Source organism: Schistocerca nitens, chromosome 9 (assembly GCF_023898315.1).
Source record: "Schistocerca nitens isolate TAMUIC-IGC-003100 chromosome 9, iqSchNite1.1, whole genome shotgun sequence".
Taxonomy (NCBI): domain Eukaryota; kingdom Metazoa; phylum Arthropoda; class Insecta; order Orthoptera; family Acrididae; genus Schistocerca; species Schistocerca nitens.
The window spans coordinates 10,820,740-10,844,440 of NC_064622.1; the positions used below are offsets into that span (position 1 = coordinate 10,820,740).

At 39.3% G+C, this 23,701-nt stretch overlaps 1 protein-coding gene across 1 annotated transcript; it reads left to right on the forward strand.

The window, feature by feature from the left end:
- Nucleotides 1-3,523: 3,523 nt before the first annotated feature.
- On the forward strand, nucleotides 3,524-21,528 carry LOC126203427 (peroxisome assembly protein 12). Its single transcript, XM_049937740.1, has 6 exons — nucleotides 3,524-3,767; nucleotides 3,845-3,953; nucleotides 4,804-5,221; nucleotides 14,914-15,064; nucleotides 20,665-20,747; nucleotides 20,826-21,528. Exons 1-6 carry the CDS (start codon nucleotides 3,648-3,650, stop codon nucleotides 20,929-20,931), a joined length of 987 nt encoding a protein of 328 aa, XP_049793697.1. The 5' UTR covers nucleotides 3,524-3,647; the 3' UTR covers nucleotides 20,932-21,528.
- The last annotated feature ends 2,173 nt before the right edge of the window (nucleotides 21,529-23,701 follow it).

The window sequence follows — 23,701 nt, forward strand, 5'->3', positions numbered from 1 at the left end:
GACGACATACAGAATGGCGCACCCACAGACTGTGTTGTCTTCTATATCTTTCACATCACTTGCAGCGCCATCTGTTGTTGAAAATTGTAACTACTGTAATTTCGAAAGTTTGTCCGCCTGAAAATGTACTGTTGTCCCAAGCATATTGCAACAAATGGTGTATTTCTATCGCTGCTCGTTTAGGTTTTATTGCCGTTTCAAATATACCGGTCATTTTTGAAACACCCTGTATATAACATGCCACTTTAACATATATTTTCTTTACACAAATTATTTTTTTTTATTTTTATTTTTTTACAGTTACTACTTCATATCTAAAAATTCATCATTTGTGTAGAAGGAGTTGTCATTCAGAAATTCTTTTGATTTGGTGTTGATTGGCTACCTGTTAGACTTTTAATACTGTGTGGCAAATGACTGAAGATGTAATTCACCCCTTTCTGTGCCAAAGGCAGATTTAAGCCTTTCCTCTAGTGTTGCGGCTATGCTTTTCGCTGTTATTTTTGAATTGGGATGGGTTATTAATAACAAATTTCATAAGTGAATGTATGTATTGCGAAGGTACTGTGAATATCCCGAGTTCCTTAAATAAATGCCTGCAAGGTTATATTGGGTGGGCTACAGCTATCATTCTGATTACACGCTTTTATGCAATGAATACTTTTTCTCTTAATGATGAATACCCCAAAATATGATGTCATATAAAAGCACTGAATGACAATAGACATAGGAGGCTAATTTACTGATATATTTATCATCAAAATTTGCAATAACCCTAATAGCATATATAGCTGAACCTAACTGTTTCAGCAGATCATCGATGTGTTTCTTCCAATTCAATTTCTCATCAATGCATGCACCCAGATATTTTGAATATTCTGCCTTAGCAACATACTTCTATTTGTAGTCTATTTTATTGCCTTCTAGCATACAAACTGTCTAGCCAACACAGATTAAATGCACTGATACACATAGCAAGGTAACATCTGCTCTTTTCATTCATATATGTCTTCAGATCAAGTTCGTTGTACTAAAATTGAAAAGACACAATTGATAGTTGCCATATAGTTGGTAATTCATTTCGTTAGTTACGTTCAATGGTCAAAATTCCGTTTCAATTTTTATATCTTCTGCAGCTATAACCCTGGATATGACGTCTAAGGTCCTCCTGGTTGTGTCTCAGGGACCTGCAATCGTTCAAAGCGGCTGACAGTGACCAATTGCGCTCCTTTAAAAAGTTGACTCTGTCTTTCTCGCTGTGTCTACACTGAAGTAAGATGTGATTTATATCTCCATTTGTTTCTTCTTCACATTGCCTTTGGGGTGTCTCATGTACGCTGATTCTGCATAAATGGGCAGGGAAAGATCCATGACTGGGACCCATTCTCACAGTGGATGTTATAATTTTCCTTGAATGTTTGTACTTCCAAAACCATGGCTATCTTGGTACGAACGTCTGTATATGAGTATAGCTTTTGCCTTTTGTTTGTGACTTCCATTCCATTCTTCGTGCCACAGGAGAAGCTCTTGTTCTTTTGCTGTTAAGAGGTATTCTGTACATGAGAGTTTAATGTCCATAGGTCTTCTGCTGCTAATCGCATCTCTCGCTAATTGATCGGCTTTATCATTGTATAGAATGCCAGAATGTGATTTGACTCATGCAGATTCTGTAATCTGACCAATCTTCATAGCTTGGTGATAATGATCCACTATGTCGATAGTGTGTTTTCTTTTCTTCCAGTTCCTGTAACCAATTGGTCTCAGAACACTTTAAAGATCGTTTATCATTACTGCATTGGGTATTCTAAGAGATCCTGAGTGTTTGATTGCCTATATAATAGCGAAACTTACATCTAGAAACACGGAAGCATCGCTTGGTAGCTGAAACTTTTTTTGTCTGCTTTTTCTGGACAGAAGAAAGCGCATCCACTATGATTTTCCGTCCCCATTTTTGAGCCATCTGTGTAGAGTTGAAGATATCCTGCCCATTTTTCTGTCAGGTGTGTTGTAGATGAAAACTGCTCGCATCCTTTTCCTTTGCTGGAACAGTCGACGTATGTTAGCTGGTAGACATATTTTCCAGGTGAAAACCTGTCGCTGTCGTTTCCGCAGAAGGCCGAGTGAGTTGTGCCTAGGGACAGCAAAACTTGGTGCCGATCGGTAGCGCTCGGCAAACATTGTGTCTTATGGGTCTGTAGAGAGCCTAAGGGGCCGCAGTTCTTAGCGCTTCCTAGTGACGGACAGTGAAAGCTTACATTCAACTTGGGACAAGGAGCTGTTGATTCATTCCGCGCGAAATTCAACATTACATGTTAATTATTGAAGTTTTTAATCTCATGTACATCGTCACAGTCTTCACAGCGTGTCGAAGTGCCTATCCTGCTTATGCAGTTTTTAAAGCCTACAGTTTACGGTAATGAAGCATTATACAAAAAAAAATTTCGAGAATATACCTGGCAGCTAAAAACATAAAAACAGAATATGAGTAGTTCTTCACGAGAAAAGTGTTCCAGTTCTAATTACTTCACTGATTAACAATATACGTTTGAGACTACAGAGGACTACATGGACGGACTGGTCTGAATGGTATGTTTATCGTTGATGGCCGCACAAACGTCATGGACATGTGCTTCCTCCATTAACCTGGAGCTGAATTTGAACTTTAAGCAACTTTTCTCGAGAAATTCGCATCCATCAGTTTACGAGTAGCTTTGTATTTTTATGTAACATTCCTTCCAGCACATTGAATTTGCCAATAACACAAATACTTGTAACTATATTTTACACATTAGTACTGACCTAGGAAATTTTCTTGCTTAAGATGTTCGGATGAAGAAATTGCAAGTAAGGTGCAAACTGTGTTGCAGAAATTCATGATTATGGATCATGAAGATTAGTTTAGTGCTGTATAACGATGTGAGTTTTGAATAAAACTTGCCTGTGGTGTCTGATTGGGAGTAGTGTTTTCCTTGATAAATAACAAGCAAAGAAAACTGTCATTGCTAATGATTATGAGTTAAAAAAGTAAAGCAAACTGTTAAAGCACATTTTTTTATGATAAGGACCAAGACTAAGTACGTGACACTATGTTTGTTCAATACAATTTTTAATCTTATAAATGTATCACAAATGAGATTTTAAACTACACATACAGCAAATGAGACATTCTATATCAGAACTTTCAAATAAATGTACACTATTTTTATTTCGTCACTTTCGTTTTTGATGAAATTTGGTATAAATTACAGGTATGAGAAGCCAGATATTTGGTGTGAGAGTAGAAGAATTCCAGGCAACATCGTTCTTCCCATCATTTTCTGGATTAGCAACATTAAAATTCGTTACGAAAATTTCGATTATCATCCCTGTATTTTGTGCCATATGCTGATATGTGTTTTTATTAACGCGATATGTTGCAGTGGGCAAATTTTGGCTCACCCGATTGACACCAAGGTTTGCTGTCCCAGACACAAGTAGACGAGTGGACTGTATCTTTGGTTATGTTTGGCTTTGGTAATGTTTACAACGTAACGTAGTCTGCAATCTGCGTGTACAGGAGAGAGAGAGAGAGAGAGAGAGAGAGAGATTTGAAGTGTTTGTGAGAATATATTTACAATTTATCGGTACGCAGATAATGCTTGAAAGAAATGGCAGAAAAAGGAGCTCATTTGACGTCGAGTGTTTTAACGAGACCGTCAATATTTGAATTAATAGCCCAGGAGTCCCTCGCTAAGACAGTTCATCCCGCTGTCAAAAAGTTATGCGAGGTGAGTTAGTAACATGCAGATTTCAGTGGTGCGAGACCTTTTTATAACTGGTAATTTCGAACGCTATTTATTTACAGGTGCTAGCAGAATCGAACCCCGGAAAATACGGTTTCTTGGTCAGATGGTTCGAAGAACTATACCTCGTAGCTGAGTTTCTCCTTCAGCGACAATATTTACGCACCAAAGGTAACTTGAGTAATACAGAAGCAGGGCTTATATGCCCATTAACGTGAACTATAAAGTTATTTTACGGGCAGACAGGGCCTAATCTTGACATCGGGCTTCGGGAGTCCAGTACCACACTCGAGCCCAGTTCCTTCAGTATGGCAAGTATCTGTATCAGTATTGCTGTTACACATATTCCTCGTTTAGTTAGATGTTTTCTGAGATAGTAACAATGTTTGGTGTCTGGCGTGTAGATCTTATTCCTAAAAACTGTCCATTTAATGTTCACTTGCTATAGTATGTTGTGTAAAAGCTGAAGATTTGCTTGAGCATCTCACTGCTTCACCCCACCCGATGTCAGTGGATTTAGTATACCTTTTCCTTCCTCCAAGGAAGCCAGACATGTTTAATCTGAAATGAAAAGTGCGGAATCTGGACATAATAAACTTTGTTTTGGTAGGATAACTGCTTTACATTTCTGTGTAAATCCTCTCTTGGTTAATGTTGACCACAGGTTTCTTTCTTACAGGGCAGTAATCAGTGTCAAATGTCACTATGTCCAATATCTGTGGCATATCAATATCCCTTCTCTTCCTTGTTTTTAACTTTGTTTTTATATCTTCTCATGTTGAACGCATGATAGCCTAAATGATGTACGGTTTCAGTGTGCTGTTTTCTTCTTGTATTTTGTGCACTTTGAAAACACACAAGTTGAAGACCACCATAGTTTAGTTAAACCAGATTTGGCCAGTGCATTGTTATGTAGTTGGAGATTTCCGTTCTGCATGGTGGATAAATGTGATTACAATTTTTGAATATTTTGAATGTTCGTTGATTTCCTGTTCCATCTTAAGTTCTTTTCTCTTTTCAGGCAGTTCATTTTCAGAAGCATTTTATGGCCTGCAAAGGTCAGTGAGCCATTCCACTGATTCAAAGCTACCAAGGAGGAAACTACAGCTATCATTAATCTGCCTCTCTGTGCTTCCTTATCTAAGAAGAAAGCTCGAAAATCTTGCTGTAAAATATAAACTTGAAGAGGCAGATGGCATACCAGAAAAAAAGAACTATCCTAAAGGGACTCGATCTTTTGTGATAACACTGCACAGCATATTTCATGCTGTTTGGGAAAGTTTGGTGCTCATGCAGTATTTTATGTACATGAGTGGTAAATCTTTGTATCACTCTCCTCTACTTCGCATCATAGGCATTTCACTCATTTACACTGATCAGGAATCTGAAGGCATTCCGTGGAGCTCTCTTAAGAACTGTGTCATCTCCCGTGATTTCAGGTAATATTTTGCAACTTGTAAAAAAGCAAAAAGTTACTGTCAGCAAAGCATGTATCTAATGGTACTTAGTAAGTGATAAACTTGCTATATTTATATGTAGTGTATAGTTAAAGATTAAATGACTTGTTTTAACAGTTAAGCGGGCCGCAGTGGCCGAGCGGTTCTAGGTGCTGCGGTCCGGAACCGCGCGATTGCTACGGTCACAGGTTTGAATCCTGCCTCGGGCACGGATGTGCGTGATGTCCTTAGGTTAGTTAGGTTTAAGTAGTTTCAAGTTCTAGGGGACTGATGACCTCAGATGTTAAGTCCCATAGTGCTCAGAGCCATTTGAACCATTTATAACAGTTAAGGCCTTCCTGGGCTCAAGTCAGTGGGTTCTAGCTCCCTGTTGCCCACACTGAAACTGAGTTTGTATGGCATCCTTCATTGTCATTTCAGAAAAGCCAACAAGTATTCTTAAAGATTAGCCTAGTAGGAGTCGATTTTCTAGAACTCAGTTAGCCACAATTTCAGTTAATGAGTCAAGCTTTCTCTATCCCCAAAGTATGCAAATGTTTCCTGAAGTTCCCATCTCCAGTCATTAAACCTACCGTGACTTCATCTGCCTCTTGTTCAAGCCTGTGGTTGCAGAACTTCTCTGGATACATGGTTTTAGCATCATTTACTTGCCATGTGTTCGTTTTTGTCTAATATTCTCTGTGCTGTCTCATGATCCACCTAGTAACATCAACTTAGTTACAATAAAGGCACGTTCTGCTCCAACAAATACAGTCATTACCCCTGCCCTGGCTAACCTGTCAGCTTATTTTTTTATCACCAGTTTCTTTGTGACCAGGAACCCACAGCAGCTTCATCCTGTTGCTTTCCACTAGCTTCACATGAGTTCCATGGCATTCTGCAATGATCTTTGATCTTGTTGTGGGGTTGATAGTGTTCAGAGCTACTTGGCTGTCTGAATGAAATGCTCAGGGGCTCGGCATTCGTTTACTGGATATGGGCTCGGTCACCCCGGATGTGGACTGGCGAACACGACTAGTCTTTTGTCACTGTAACATCTGGGCGCACTTCAGCAACCATTGTCAACCGTCGTGGGCCATAATGGTGAAATGTTGTGTGTCACGGGGATCTAGGATTAATCTCCTGACTCACAAGGACAGTAGAAAGCTCTAAAAGAAACCTCGGCCTTTAGGGATGCTGCTGCAGGGCTGTGGAGGTGGATCGGTCATTATCGGGCGACCTCTGCGGACCTGACACACCTCAGCTGTATAACTTGCTCAGACAAGTGGGGCTGTATTCGAGTGGACTTGTATTTCTCTAGCTGCTGGTGGGACAGAGATGGGACCCTCAAAGTTAAACTCCTAGCATGAAGGGTATGCTGTCTGGGAGTACTTTCATCCATTCACTCGAACGTATGGAGGAGACAAGTCCTCCTAATAATCAAATTGCGTTTAATAATGGGGCTTGAGGAGTCGTAAATCAGAATGTGTTTGTAGTGATAAAGAGGCAGGAGGAGATTCTTGAAAAGGTTAGTGTTCTATATTCATAGAGATTTCATAGTGCTTGCTGGTACCTTAAAGGCTCTTAAATGAAGCAGTCACAGCCTGTGCCATCAGGATCCTTCTGGCAATACCAGCTTTCCTGAATTGTGCGGGTGGCAACTCTCTCTGCGGTATATCCTACATTCCCGTAACCATCCCCCCCACATTGCTTCTCCCATCATGCGCAGGTGCTTGCAGTTTGGCCTCAGCAGCCAGAGACTTGTGTGTGTGTGTGTGTGTGTGTGTGTGTGTGTGTGTGTGTGTGTGTGTGTGTGTGTGTGCGTGCTAAACTTATAGCTTTAGGACAAAAAAGGGCCACTTCCATTATTTGTAGTCTTAATCTAGTGCATCTGTATTGATACCTTTATCTTCCAACATTTACTTGATCTTAGTGTCCTAGTAGGTAGCTAATAACTGTACTGACCTCGTCGTAATATCAACACATAGGATTATCACATTCAATGAGTAGGTTTGTTGATACCACTATTAGTTGAAATTTGTGATAGTTTCGCGTAGCAGGTCAGTTTTTCTTCACAATCTATTGAATCCTATTATGACTGTTGATTTTAGAAAGCTTATACTTATTGATTTTATATTGTTTCGTATAGAGTTCTTGTGTGTGTTGAATAGTGCCGCTTGTCACAATCCGGAGTATTTCTCTCTCTTCCTAGTGTTCTGTCCATTCTTGTACCAGCAGTCAACTATACTGTCATAGTGTACTCTATACTGGCCATTTAAATATTTCATATGAGCTATACGGATGAGTGTGTGTACGGGTGCTCCTTTTATTGATGCTTTTGAGCCTAAATTCTCTGCTCTTTATCTATACTTTGCCGATTGTGGCATCTGTGTGTGGAGGAGGAGGTGGGATAGCATGCCTAATTATGCCAAGCTATCTGATTCTATTGATAGATATTTTGTCTGCAAAGGTTGATTTGTATGTCTTAAAGTGTCTGACTTTTGCTGATCCAAGTTTGTACATCTAAATCTTACACATTGAGTTTTCAGTGTGTCGCGTCTTCTGTGCCACAGAATTATCCATTATTCCTCACGGTTCACAGGTCCCGTGTTCAGGCGGAGACGCCAGCATGCAGTGCCATCTGTGTGCAGGACTGTGTTTCAGTTTTTGGGTGGTGAATGCCTGCACCACACAAGCCGTGTAACAGTGCTGGCTGCACAATTACCCGTAGACTGTTGGTGGCAAATTACAAGAAATAGTAATGTTAAGGAAATGTGACTGATCCACAAAATAAGTGGCTTTCAAAACACTTGTTCAAACAATCTTGAGTCTGAGATCCTTACTGTGTTAGATTAACAAAAGAGGAGGGCAGATGAGACCCAGTGAATATGTGGTGGTGTTTCACTGCAGGATCATTTAGTTGGTGCAAGATTGTTAGTGATGCTCAACTGCAGTCGCAGGCACTACAAGAGCGGCGTCGTGCATCACAGGCAGGTTTACCATTGAAATTCCAAGAGCACATCCCGGGAACATATTACTTCCTGCCATATATTTCTCGCTAAGGGAAGATGATATTGTCAGGTTGCTTGCAGAATGTAGATGTGATTTTGGGTGTGTAGATAGGTAGGGGAACATTTGCAAATGAAGTTCGGTACTTCTGCTGCCACTTCACTGGTCTGTTTCATTACCTGTGTCATCGGTGACTGCCTGGACACTGACTTTGGCACCACTAATAGCCTTTATATACAATTAGAATTTCTTTGTTTTTTATGAGAGGTCTTTAGATAAGAATCTGCTACAGTACTCATGGAAGGCCTTACACATTGCCCTACTGTTGCCAAATGTGCTTCATTTAGCAGCTTTCTTTGACCTTGTGATTTGTTTCACACTTGTTGTGCACAGACTGTATATCGTGGAGGGCCCTTCCCCATCATGAAGTGTTATAGTGGGTACATACCTATCCACTGCTCTATCAACTATTTTTCTGAACTTGGGCCACAGTTCCTCTACAAGCTTATGCCCACAGCTAAAGGTCCCGAAATCTTTCTCAGTATGACACTACTGTCTCTTCATTTATTAAATGAACCTCAGTAGGCAAGGGAAGGGTAAACTGGCAGGGTTGTTAGCGAAATCCATAAGAGGGGACACTAGTACTTATGGATGTACCTCTTTCTTAGACTAATATCAGTGTCCAATGAGAAGTTCAGGCAGGCAGGTGCTGAAGAGGTCCAAAACTCAAAAAAATTCTCACAACAGGAAAGTAAATAATAATGTTACCATATTTAAACAAAATATTGGTGGATTAAAGAAAAAAGTAGATTCTCACAAAAGTAAAGTAAAAAATCATGTGTTACCATTTTTCACCAAAATACTCCAGGATTGAACAATAAAGTAGATGAGCTCCTGGTTTCTTTAGATGACATTGAATCTGATAATGCAATAGATATACTATGCCTGTCTGAGCATCACATTGTGTCTGATAAGGAAAAGGTAAATATCAGTGGTTATAAACTAGCTGCACATATGAGTAGAGAGAATAAGGTGAGAGGAGGAGTTGCCATGTATGTCAAACTTTATCACTGTGTAGAAAGCTTAGATACAAAAAAGTTTTGTCTAGAGCAACATATAGAAGCATGTGCCTGTCAACTTAAACTGAAGGAGGGCTCTTTTATAATTGTAACAGTATATAGGTCTCCTTCAGGAAACTTTCATTTATTCCTGGAAAACTTGGATGCCTTCTTGTGTTATGTCAGATAGGGGAAAGCAAATTATTATTTGTGGGGACTTCAGTGTTGATTCACTGAAAGAGTGTAATAGGAAGAATGACCTGGAAGTCTTGCTCGGTTCTTTCAATTTGACATCTGTCATTAATTTTCCTACTCGGGTAGTAAAGGACAGCAGCACATTGATAGATAACACTTTGATAGACAAAGATAGGTTTAAAAACATAAATTCTTGTCCTGTTGAGAATGGGCTTTCTGATCGTGATGCTCAGCTAGTTACAGTATATGACATAGCTCCATTCAGTAATTCAAAACTCCAAAGTTGTGCATTCAATTAATGACTCAACAATTAGAAATTTCAGAGAAAATCTTCAGCAGTTAGACTGGGATGAGGTGTACAAGGAACTCGGTGCTAATTTTAAAATATAACTTATTTCATGATACACTTGTAAGAGAATTTGAAAACCGTTTCCCCAAGAAAGTAGTTAAATCTAATTATAAGAAACCATGCAAAAAACCTTGGCTTACTAAAGTAATAAAACTATCTGGTAATCACAAAAGGGAACTGTATCTAACAACAAGAAAGAGTAATGACCCAGAAACAGCCAAATATTTTAAAAACTAATGTGTTACATTAAGAAAGGTTATTAAAAAGTCCAGAAGCTTGGGTATCATGTCTGAGATTAATACCTCTGACAACAAAATGGAAACAATTCGGAATATTATTACAAGGGAGACAGGGCAACCAAGAGTACAGGATGATGGCGTCACCATCAAAGCGAATGGAAACTTGATAAACAACAAGCCAGAAGTCGAAAACATTTTGAATAATCATTTTTTAAATGTTGTGGAGAAAATACGATCTAAATGTTCATTAGAAGAAGCAAGGCAGTTAATGGAAGAGGCCTTACCCACACTATTTGATACAATTTAAATTCCACCCACCTCTCTTCCTGAAATTTGGAAGATAGTAAACTCTCTCAAGAATAAAAGCTCACATGGAATTGATGGCATTTCCAGCAGGAAAATAAAAGCTTGTTCCCAAGAAATAAGTGGGATTCTTAGTCACATATGTAATAGCTCTCTGAAGCAGGGTATTTTTCCAGATAGACTGAAGTATGCCATTGTTAAACCACAGCATAAAAAGGGGGATACATCTGATGTCAACAACTACCGCCCAATCTCACAAAAGGGAACTGTATCTAACAACAAGAAAGAGTAATGACCCAGAAACAGCCAAATATTATAAAAACTAATGTGCTACATTAAGAAAGGTTATTAAAAAGTCCAGAAGCTTGTGTATCATGTCTAAGATTGTTACCTCTGATAACAAAATGGAAACAATTTGGAATATTATTACAAGGGAGACAGGGCAACTCTCTTCTTCCTACCTTATCCAAAATTCTTGAAAAAGTAATGTATTGTAGAGTAGCTTCACACCTTTGTAAAAATAAAATTTTAACAAAATGTCAGTTTGGTTTCCAGAAGGGTTTTCAATGGAAAATGCTATAAATACTTGCACTAATGAAATATTAAATGCACTGAGTAACTGGAAGTCACCCGTTGGGATTTTTTGTGATCTATCAAAGGCTTTTGATTGTGTAAATCATGGAATATTTCTAGATAAGCTCAAGTACTGTGGTATGAATGGGACAGTGCTCAAATCGTTTAAATCATACCTAACTAGAAGAGTGCAGAAAGTTGAAATAAACAGTTCACATAATATGCACAAAACTGGTGATTTCTCAAACTGGGGAACAATCAAGAATGGGGTGCCGCAAGGTTCGGTCTTGGGTCCTCTGCTGTTCTTAATATATATTAATGACTTTCCATTCTATATTCACGAAGATGCAAAGCTGGTACTTTTTGCCGATGATACAAGTATAGCTATCACACCCAACAGACAAGAATTAACTGGTGACATTGAAAACGATGTTTTTCAGAAAATCATTAAGTGGTTCTCTGCAAATGGGCTCTCATTAAACTTTGACAAAAATGCAGTATATACAGTTCCACATAGTAAATGGAATGACACTATTAATAAATATAGACTTCGATCAGAAATTGGTAGCTAAGGTAGAATATTCAAAATTTCTAGGTGTATGCATTGATGAGGGGTTGAACTGGAAAAAACACACTGAGGATCTCCTGAAACATTTGAGTTCAGCTACTTATACTATTAGGGTCATTGCAAATTTTGGCGATATACATCTGAGTAAATTAGCTTACCACGCCTATTTTCATTCTTTGCTTTCGTATGGCATCATATTCTGGGGTAACTCATCATTGAGTAAAAGTGTGTTCATTGCACAAAAGCGTGTAATCAGAATAATTGCTGGAGCTCATCCTAGATCATCCTGCAGACACTTATTTAAAGAGCTAGAGGTCTTCACTGTAGCCTCACAATATATATATTCACTTATGAAATTTGTTATTAACAATCCGAATGAATTCAAAAGTAATATCAGTGTACATGGCTACAACACTAGGTGAAAGGATGATCTTCACTACTCAAGGTTAAATCTAACTTTGGCTCAGAAGGGGGTAAATTGTGCTGCCACAAAAGTCTTTGGTCACTTACCTAATAGCATCAAAAGTCTGACAGATAGCCATATAGCATTTAAAAGGAAATTAAAAGAATTTCTTAATGGCAACTCCTTCTACTCATTAAATGAATTTTTGGATATAGTAAGTGGGTAATTTCCCCAAACCCCACAAAAAAATTATAAATATTGTCATGTAATATTTTGTATAATGCAATATCTTGTATAGACAACTTTCATTAACCTGACACATTTCACATCATTACAAAGTGTCATATTCATGATTTATGGGACAAGTACTAATCTAATCTCTAATCTTTTTACAGAACATGTAAACCTTTCTACTTGTTTTAACTTGTTTTGTTAGGGAACAAAATAAAAACAATATGGGATATAGTGAAAGAGCAGACTGGTAGAACCAGAAAGGAACAGGAGCAAATAGCACTAAGGGTAGATGACACATTAGTAACTGCTGGGCATAGTGTGGCAAATCTATTTAACAAACACTTTATGTCCGTTACTGATAGAATGGGACTTTCAGGATCAGTAAATAATGCCCTTGAATATCTGAAACTAGCCTTCACAAATAGCTTCAAGTACATGAATATATCACTCACTTCACCAAAAGAAATAACGTCCATAATAAAATCTTTAAAAACAAAGCATTCTAGTGGGTACGATGAAATATCAACAAAGTTAATTAAGGCATGTTTTTGTGAGTTTAGTACAATTCTAAGTTACTTGTGTAACCAGTCAATTATAACTGGGACATTTCCTGACTGGCTAAAATATGCAGATGTTAAGCCTCTATTCAAGAAAGGGGATAAAGAGATACCATCAAACTACAGACCGATTTCACTTTTGCCAGCATTCTCAAAAATTTTAGAAAAAGTAATGTACAGGCAGCTGCTCAACCATCTGACCACAAATAACATATTATCAAGAACACAGTTTGGATTTCTGAAGGGTTCTGATATCGAGAAGGCTATTTACACCTACAGTGAAAATGTACTTAATTCATTAAATAACAAATTACAAGCAGCAGGTATTTTCTGTGATTTGTCAAAGGCATTTGATTGTGTGAACCACAACATCCTTTCAAGTAAATTAGAATTCTATGGTGTCACGGGCAGTGCTGCAAAATGGTTCAAGTCATACCTCACTAACAGGAAACAAAGGGTGTCAGTGCAAGGGACTAGTGAATTAAGTCATCATCAGAATGGGAAGAAATTACATGTGGTGTCCCACAAGGATCCATCTTAGGGCCATTGCTTTTTCTTGTGTACATTAATGATCTCTCATCAGTTACACTGCCAGAAGCAGAGTTTGTTTTGTTTGCAGATGACACAAGTATTGCAATAAATAGTATGTCAAGTGTAGTTCTAGAAAGATCTGCTAATGATGTTTTCATGGATATTAATAAATGGTTTAAAGCCAACTCACTAACATTAAACTTCGAAAAGACTCACTATATGCAATTCAGAACCTGTAAGAGGATTCCACCCAGCATATGCATAAAATACGAAGAAGAGCAGATAGAAGAGGTTGACAGTCTTAAATTCCTGGGATTACAACTTGATAATAAATTCAGTTGGGAAGAGCACACCACAGAACTGCAGAAACGCCTTAACAAATCTGTATTTGCAATTAGAGTGTTAGCAGACATAGGCGACATAAAAATGAAAAAGCTTCCATACTTTGCCTACTTTCATTCCATAATGTCATATGGTATAATATTTTGGGGTAACTCTTCAAGTCAAACAAAAGTTTTCAGAGTCCAAAAGCGTGTAATACGTATTATTTGTGAAGTAAATACACGGACGTCCTGTAGAAACCTCTTCAAAGAACTGGGTATACTAACTACTGCCTCTCAATATATTTACTCATTAATGAAATTTGTCCTAAATAATATATCTCTTTTTCCAACAAACAGCTCAGTTCATACATACAATACCAGGAACAAAAATGATCTGTACAAGGACTTACAAGCACTTACTTTAGTTCAAAAAGGGGTCCACTACTCAGGAACACTCATCTTCAATAATTTGCCAGTAAACATAAAAAATGTAGTTACAAATAAAGATCAGTTTAAAAGGAACCTGAAAGACATACTAGTGGCCAACTCCTTCTACTCCATTGACGGATTTTTTAGTAGAAACAAGTGATATATTGTATATATTCATACTATTAGTATTGTTATTTCAGCTTAAAAAAAAAAAAAAAAAAAAAATTGACATGTTCCACATCCACGAGGATCTCCTCAGCACGAATCTATGGAACGAAAACTAATCTAATCTAATCTGTACATTGTTAATAATTGTTTTGACAATTGGCTCATGGTCACTGCCACATGTTTCAGTGTTACATTCTCAAGGAAGTGAGGTCTGCATGTTGCCATTAGGTGTAATACATTTCTTAAACGTGTGGGTTTCCAAACTATCTATTCTAGATAGTTCTGAGAGAATGCATTTTGTATTGGTTTCCTGGATGACTTATGGCACCCTCCACTTGCAAAACAATATTTATTGCAATCATTGGATGTCTCTGCCAGTACTGATATTTATTGAGTGAAGGTACAGCTCTCCTATGTGCTAAATAGACAATCCACTGAGAGGAGAGACATCAAAGACATAAAAGTTCCTCATATTTTATAAGGCCTGTAGAAGATAATAACTGTAGGGAAAGACAGCAGTGTTTTAGGAATATCTACATTAGCATTTCTAAGAAAAACTGAAAGCATTGGGTGAAGAATTGTACTTTTGTGCTGCCTGAGATTTAAACTTTACTACAAACTTATGGTTTTATACAGGTAGTTACATTATTCTGCTGTAATTGTCAATAGTGCTTGTATACTGAGCAGAAACTCCAGCTTGTGTATGACAGAACCAGTTACCGTGTTTACATGTAATGGTAATTTTGATACTACCAGGTCTCTGCCAGGAGTCACATTCCAACTGCTCAGTGGTGTGCTGAGTAACAGCTTTGAAATATTCGCATTTTTCCTCCAGTTTCTTCAAGTCTGGTATTCTGAACACAGGCAGGCGAGTGTTACAGCTCTACCCATTCCTTCCACCCCACAGGTAAGTTCAGCAGTAAAAGTAACTGTATGTAAGTAAAGAATTTTACAAACACAACAATAAAATCATGTTTTCCATCTCTTGTCAACAAAACATGGATGGCAGTGTGTAGGTAATGTGATGAATATTTTCAGGTGCTGCCAGTCAGGAAACAACAACAACAACAAAAGTAAATTGTTCATTAGATACTGTTTTACATTAACTTCTGCATGGTGGAACTGTTGGTTTGTTTTCTGCAACAGTGTGGTAAAGGGAAATTAAATTTCTGACTAGAGAAAGTTATCAAGGGATAATGAAATGTAATCTATACGAAAAGATGTGAGCTGTATACACACATTTTTGTTTTAATGTGTCTCACCGGTGTTTGTTGACCGTGTTTCTGATACTGACTAAACAGACAAATGAAAAATCGTTCTGCTCTTGACCTTTTCTATTTCCTGCTAAATATCTTTAGTAAGGGTCTCAGAAACAATATTCAAGCATGTCAGCAGTTTTCTTTCTAGACAAATTGCATTTCCATAATATTGTTGCATTCATTTGTTTTCCCAGAAACTAAATTTATGTGGTCTTTTGATCTGTCACAAGTTGAAGTAACATGGGCATTTTTGACTGTTGGCTCTCACTTGTTGTATGTTGTGTAGCAAAATACATGTTATTTGGTGTAGAGCACAAATAATCTGTGAATAATTGTGACAAAATAAGGACAGCTGTAGGTGTTTTATTTTGTCAAAATAGTAAACTGCCATCGTCTGAAAGACCTTCTGCCAAAAGGATGGACTTACAAAAAGTTTCTGTGAATAAGGTGATTGTACTCTCAGCTCCCATTGGTATCTACATTATGTATCCAAATTAAATGTACAACAAAAGCAATCAATTATTGACAAAATAAAAAAATCTAATCACCAAGTGACAACGTAACACACACACATATAAGATGGTTGTAGTTGGCAAAATTTCGGAGCCAGTGGCTCCTCCTTCAGGCAAAAGGGTTGAAGGGAAAGGAAGAGGGATGAAGGAAAGGGACTGGAGAGGTCTAGGAAAACAGATTTCAGGAAAGTTACCCACAACCATGGGTTGGGGGGAGGCTTACCATACAGAATGATAGTGAAAAACTGATTGTTGGGGAGTGCATTGGATGAGATTTGAAAACCTGAGAGCTTAAAGGTGGAAGACAGGATAATATGCAGTCAGAGATTACTGCTTGAACATCATGCATGAGTTAATAAGAGTGAAAAGCTAAGTGCATTGTACGTAACAGAGGTGGGAGGGGTAGTGAACAATACTCTTATGTAAAAATACTGTTATGTAACCATGGACTTTGCCATTGGTGGGGAGGTTTGCGTGCCTCAGCGATACAGATAGCGGTACCATAGGTGCAACCACAACGGAGGGGTATATGTCGAGAGAGGAGACATATGTGTGATTCCTGAAGAGGGGCAGCAGCCTTTTCAATAGCTGCAGAGGCAACAGTCTGGGTAATTGACTGATCAGGCCTTGTAACATCAACCAAAATGGTACTGTGAGTGACTGAAAGCAAGGGTAAACTACAGACGTAATTTTTCCCGAGGGCATGCAGCTCTACTGTATGGTTAAATGGTCATTGAGTCCTCTTGGGTAAAATATTTGGGTTTGTGGGTGGAGAATACTCAGGAGGATGTCATTGTCAAGAGAAACGAAACTGGAGCATGGAATGTTAGATCCCTTACATGGGCTGGTAGATTAGAAAATTTAAAAAGGGAACTGAACAAGTTGAAGTTAGATGTAGTGGGAATTAGTGAAGTTCGGTGGCAGAAGGAACAGGACTTCAGATCATGTGAATACAGGTTTATAAATACAAACTCAAATAGGGGAAATGCAGGAATCAGTTTAATGATGAGTAAGAAAATAGGTATGCAGGTAAGCTACTACGAACAACATAGTTAACGCATTATCATATCCAAGATACAGAAAGCCAACACCTACCACAGTAGTACAAGTTTATATACCAACCAGCTCCGCGGAAGATAGAGATTGAAGAAATGTATGATGCAATAAAAGAAATTGTTCAGATAGTTAAGGGGGACGAAAATTTAATAGTCATGGGGAATGGAATTCAATTATAGGAAAAGGAAGAGAATGAAAAGTAGTAGGTGAATGTGGACTAGGGGTAAGGAATGAAAGAAGCAGACTGGTAGAATTTTGCACTGAGCATAACTTAATCATAACTAACACTTGGTTTAACAATCATGAAAGAAAGTTGTGGTGGAAGAGGCCTGGAGACACTGGAAGGTCTCGGGTAGATTATATAATGGCAAGACAGAGACTGAGGAACCAGGTTTTTAAATTGTAAGACATTTCCAGGGGCAGATGCGGACTCCGACAACAATTTATTGGTTATGAACTCCAGAATAAACTGAAGAAACTGCAAGGACATAGAAATTTAAGGAGATGAAATCTGGGTAAACTGAAAGAACCTGAGGTTGTAGAGAGTTTCAGAGAGAGAATTAGGGAATGATTGACAAGAACAGGGGAAAGGAACACATTAGGAGAAGAATGGTTAGCTTTAAGAGGTGAAAAAGTGAAGGCAGCAGAAGATCAAGTAGGTAAAAAGATGAGGGCTAGTAGAAATCCTTGGGTAACAGCAGAGATATTGAATATAGTTGATAAAAGGAGAAAATATAAAAATGCAGTAAATGAAGCAGGCAAGAAGAAATACATACGTCTGAAAAACGAGATTGGCTAAGCAGGGATGGCTAGAGAACAAACGTAAGGATGTAGAAGGATATATAACCAGGGGGTAACAAAGATACTACCTACAGGAAAATTAGAGAGACCTTTCGAGAAAAGAGAACCACCTGTTTGATTATCAAGAGCTCAGATGGAGAATACCACATGAAGAATTTGACAGAGCACTGAAAGACCTAAGTCGAAACAAGGCTCCGGGAGTAGACAACATTCCATTAAAAGTACTGATAGCCTTGGGAGAGCCAGCCATGGCAAAACTCTTCCATCTGGTGAGCAAGATGTATGAGACAAGCGAACTACCCTCATACTTCAAGAAGAGTATAATAATTCCAATTCCAAAGAAAGCAGGTGTTGACAGATGTGAAAATTACCGAACTGTCTGTTTTAAGTCACAGCTGCAAAATACTAACCCAAATTCTTTACAGACGAATGGAAAAACTGGTAGGAGCCGACCTCAGGGAAGATCAGTTTGTATTCCATAGAAATGTTGGAACATGTGAGGCAATACTGGCCCTACGACTTCTGTTAGAAGGTAGGTAAACCTACATTTCTAGCATTTGTAGACTTAGAGAAAGCTTTTGACAATGTTGACTGGAATATTCTCTTCAAATTCTGAGCCGGCTGCGGTGGTCTAGCGGTTCTAGGCGCTCAGTCCGGAACCATGCGGCTGCTACGGTCGCAGGTTCGAATCCTGCCTCGGGCATGGATGTGTGTGACGTCCTTAGGTTAGTTAGGTTTAAGTAGTTCTAAGTTCTAGGGGACTGATGACCTAACATGTTAAGTCCCATAGTGCTCAGAGCCATTTTTCAAATTCTGAAGGTGGCAGGTGTAAAACACAGGGAGCGAAAGGCTATTTACTATTTGTACAGAAACCAGATGCCAGTTACAAGAGTCCAGGGGCATGAAAGGGAAGCAGTGGTTGGGAAGGGAGTGAGACAGGGTTTTAGCCTCTTCCAGATGTTATTCAATCTATATATTGAGCAAGCAGTGAAGGAAACAAAAGAAAAATTCGGAGCAGGAATTAAAATCCATGGAGAAGAAATAAAAACTTTGAGGTTCGCCGATGACATTGTAATTCTGTCAGAGACAGCAAAGGACTTGGAAGAGCAGTTGAACGGAATGGATAGTGCCTTGAAAGGAGGATATAAGATGAATATCAACAAGAGCAAAACGAGGATAATGGAATGTAGTCGAATTATGTTGGGTGATGCTGAGGGAATTAGATTAGGAAATGAGACACTAAAAGTAGTAAAAGAGTTTTACTATCTGGGGAGCAAAATAACTGATGATGGTCGAAGCAGAGAGGATATAAAATTTAGACTGGCAATGGCAAGGAAAGCATTTCTGAAGAAGAGAAATTTGTTACCATAGAGTACAGATTTGAATCGGGAAGTCTTTTTGTGAAGTGTTTGTATGGAGTGTAGCCATGTATGGAAGTGAAACATGGACGATAAATGATGTAGAGAAGAGGAGAATAGAAGCCTTCGAAATGTGGTACTGCTGAAGATTAGATAGGTAGATCACGTAACTAATGAGGAGGTATTGAATAGAATTGTGAAGAGGAATTTGTGGCACATACTAACTAGAAGAAGGTATTGGATGGTAGGACATGGTCTGAGGCATCAAGGGATCACCAATTTAGTATTGGAGGGAAGCGTGAAGGGTAAACGTCGTAGAGGGAGACCAAGAGACAAAACGCTAAGCAGATTCAGAAGGATGTAGGTTGTAGTAGTTATTCAAAGGTGAAGAGGCTTGCTCAGGATAGAGTAGCATGGAGAGCTGCATCAAACAAGTCTCTGGACTGAAGACCACAACAACACATGTAAACATTTTTCGTGACTATCATGATGCCTGTTTCGCCACATGTGCCATCTGCATTCTTCCCCCAGACACCAGTTTCTCAGAACTCCGCAAGTGGGACTAGCACTACTAGAAGTCCTTGGTTCTCGCCATGCACCTGGCCTTAATTTATGTTAATTTCTTCTGTCTCAGCATTTCTTCGCTGTAATTACTCTTTGCTTGACTCCGTTTTAGTTTTCTACATCTTTAATTGTCTTAGCCATCTATTTTTCACTGCCCCTCCCACCTCTGTTACGTACAATGCACTTAGCTTTTCACTTTTATTAACTCATGCATGATGTTCAAGCAGTAATCTCTGACTGCATATTATCCTGTCTTCCACTTTTAAGCTCTCAGATTTTCAAATCTCATCCAATGCAGTCCCCAGCAATCAGTCTTTCCCTCCCATTCCGTACAGTGTCTCCCCAGACCCACGGTTCTGGATGACTTTCCTGAAATGTACCCATTTTCCTAGACCTCTCCAGTCCTTTTCCTTCATCCCTCTTCCTTCCCCTTCTCCTCTTCTGCCTGAAGGAGGAGCCACTGGCTCCGAAAACTTGCAAATTACAACTGTCTTTTATGTGTGTGTTCTTCCACTGCTTTGTGAGTAGATTTTTTAATCTATGCAACTAAACAAATTAAATGTATCTTAGATACAAAGCTTAGTTGTATATAATGAATCTTTCATTTAACAATGGAAACTAAAGATGACGCATTAATTTGCAGACAGGTACAATTAAGACACTTGCACAAAGCGTGCAGCCACAGCCTTCTTCGGAAAAAGAAACATACACACCATTCACTCACAAAAGCAAGCACACCTCCTGTAGCTCGGGCCAGGTCATGAGTGCGTGAGGTGTGCTTGCTTTTGTGAGTGAATGGGTGTGTTTCTCTTTTTCTGACAGTCTGTGGCTGAAGCAATCTATCTCTGTCTTCATTTGAGTGCGCATAAGCTCCAAACACACACATTACATTGTTGAATCTTTCATTTACTTAATCTTTGGGATTATCTGATACAGAATTTTCTCATGTATTTTCAGGATCTAGGTGTAAATGATTACAAAAATATTTGTCCTCTCTGCTTGCAGAAAAGGAAAATACCAACTGTTTTGCCTGTTTCTGGGTAGGTATATATTATGCATTCCAGAAATTTAGATTGTAGCTTTATTTTCTATACTTTTGAGAATTCCTTTTTTTCCAGGTACATTTTCTGTTATCGCTGCATTGCTGAGTATGTTCGAGAAAATCATTCGTGTCCTATAACTCATTACCCTGCATCAGATGAGGATTTTGTCAGAATATATTGATACAGTCAGTAAGTTGATATAAAAGGTCATGCCACTGGAGAATACAGAAAATAGTAGATATTCTTTGCAGAAGTATGTATCATCTGAAAAGGGAATAAGTTTGTAATTTCATGATGTAAGCAGAAATGTGTTTTAGACTTTACATTCAACAACCACTTTTGAACCAACGGCAATTTATTTCTCCCTTGTAACTATCTTACTCTAGGTGAGGAGAAGGCAACAGTAAGGCTTTAAATCTATAATTTGTTCTCCAGTGTTTATATTTGCTAATAGTCTATTGCAATAGCAGAACAGTTCTGACCAATTAAAATTATAGTAGTTGGAGGAGTGTAAACTAAAAGCGAATTGTGTGTTAATTGTAAATATATGTAATTAGATACATATTACATGTTAATGGTGGGTTACATAAACTACCATAATTGAGTTACACAAAATTTCTTATAAATAATTGGTGTAACACTTCAGGTGATATGGTCTGTCACAGATGTAAACAAATCAAAACTGTAAGTTGTGCCTTAGAAATTAAATGTTATTCTTGCACAATACATATCATAGTTTACATCATTCTCAATAGTCCTGGGGTTTAGCCTACTCTGTTTGCTGGTATGAATTTATTAGTGAAATATAAGTACATTTACATATCAACATTTTGTTTTACTAGGAGTAGTGTTAATATGTTTGGTGAAGCAGAGATATTATGTGAAATTGAAGAACTGTTCTCTGCTATCAAATGCCCAATTCCAAGGCTTGTTGTTTGATAATTCAGGAGTTCTGGAATAGAACCATGGATTCAGGTAAGCTGATACCAGCAGCAGAGTCTTAACCACATCTGTTCCAGTTGCATTGTTGTGGCTAAACTTAGTAGTAAACTTTCCTCCGATTGTGGTGGATAAGCCACACTTCAGTTATATCTTTCATGTGCAGGGCCATGCCACAACAAACATGAGCATTGTCTTTCGCTTCTGTCATCATACACTCCTGGAAATGGAAAAAAGAACACATTGACACCGGTGTGTCAGACCCACCATACTTGCTCCGGACACTGCGAGAGGGCTGTACAAGCAATGATCACACGCACGGCACAGCGGACACACCAGGAACCGCGGTGTTGGCCGTCGAATGGTGCTAGCTGCGCAGCATTTGTGCACCGCCGCCGTCAGTGTCAGCCAGTTTGCCGTGGCATTCGGAGCTCCATCGCAGTCTTTAACACTGGTAGCATGCCGCGACAGCGTGGACGTGAACCGTATGTGCAGTTGACGGACTTTGAGCGAGGGCGTATGGTGGGCATGCGGGAGGCCGGGTGGACGTACCGCCGAATTGCTCAACACGTGGGGCGTGAGGTCTCCACAGTACATCGATGTTGTCGCCAGTGGTCGGCGGAAGGTGCACGTGCCCGTCGACCTGGGACCGGACCGCAGCGACGCACGGATGCACGCCAAGACCGTAGGATCCTACGCAGTGCCGTAGGGGACCGCACCGCCACTTCACAGCAAATTAGGGACACTGTTGCTCCTGGAGTATCGGCGAGGACCATTCGCAACCGTCTCCATGAAGCTGGGCTACGGTCCCGCACACCGTTAGGCCGTCTTCCGCTCACGCCCCAACATCGTGCAGCCCGCCTCCAGTGGTGTCGCGACAGGCGTGAATGGAGGGACGAATGGAGACGTGTCGTCTTCAGCGATGAGAGTCGCTTCTGCCTTGGTGCCAATGATGGTCGTATGCGTGTTTGGCGCCGTGCAGGTGAGCGCCACAATCAGGACTGCATATGACCGAGGCACACAGGGCCAACACCCGGCATCATGGTGTGGGGAGCGATCTCCTACACTGGCCGTACACCACTGGTGATCGTCGAGGGGACACTGAATAGTGCACGGTACATCCAAACCGTCATCAAAGCCATCGTTCTACCATTCCTAGACCGGCAAGGGAACTTGCTGTTCCAACAGGACAATGCACGTCCGCATGTATCCCGTGCCACCCAACGTGCTCTAGAAGATGTAAGTCAACTACCCTGGCCAGCAAGATCTCCGGATCTGTCCCCCATTGAGCATGTTTGGGACTGGATGAAGCGTCGTCTCACGCGGTCTGCACGTCCAGCACGAACGCTGGTCCAACTGAGGCCCCAGGTGGAAATGGCATGGCAAGCCGTTCCACAGGACTACATCCAGCATCTCTACGATCGTCTCCATGGGAGAATAGCAGCCTGCATTGCTGCGAAAGGTGGATATACACTGTACTAGTGCCGACATTGTGCATGCTCTGTTGCCTGTGTCTATGTGCCTGTGGTTCTGTCAGTGTGATCATGTGATGTATCTGACCCCAGGAATGTGTCAATAAAGTTTCCCCTTCCTGGGACAATGAATTCACGGTGTTCTTATTTCAATTTCCAGGAGTGTATTTAGGAAAATATTCATATTATATTTTAATTAACTGGTACCTTGAAACAAATTTCTTCTACCATTCAGAAGAGAACAGTATGATCTTGCATAATTTTAAAAGTCATTACTTAGAATGCTCTTATTAGTTAAACAAATTCACATTGGAATCTGTTAAGTTGATTAGGCTTTGCCAGAGATATTATTCATTCAACTATTTTTTGGCAGTATTTCTTGAATGAGTGATACTGTTCTTTTTCATAGACCCAGTATATTAGTAGACACTTTAATGTTGAAATAAATTCCAAGAAGCTATTGTTACTTTTTTTGTTTTGGAGATTTATTTACATAAGTATGGGATATCTATTATTGTAGTGCAGCTACTCACGGAGGTT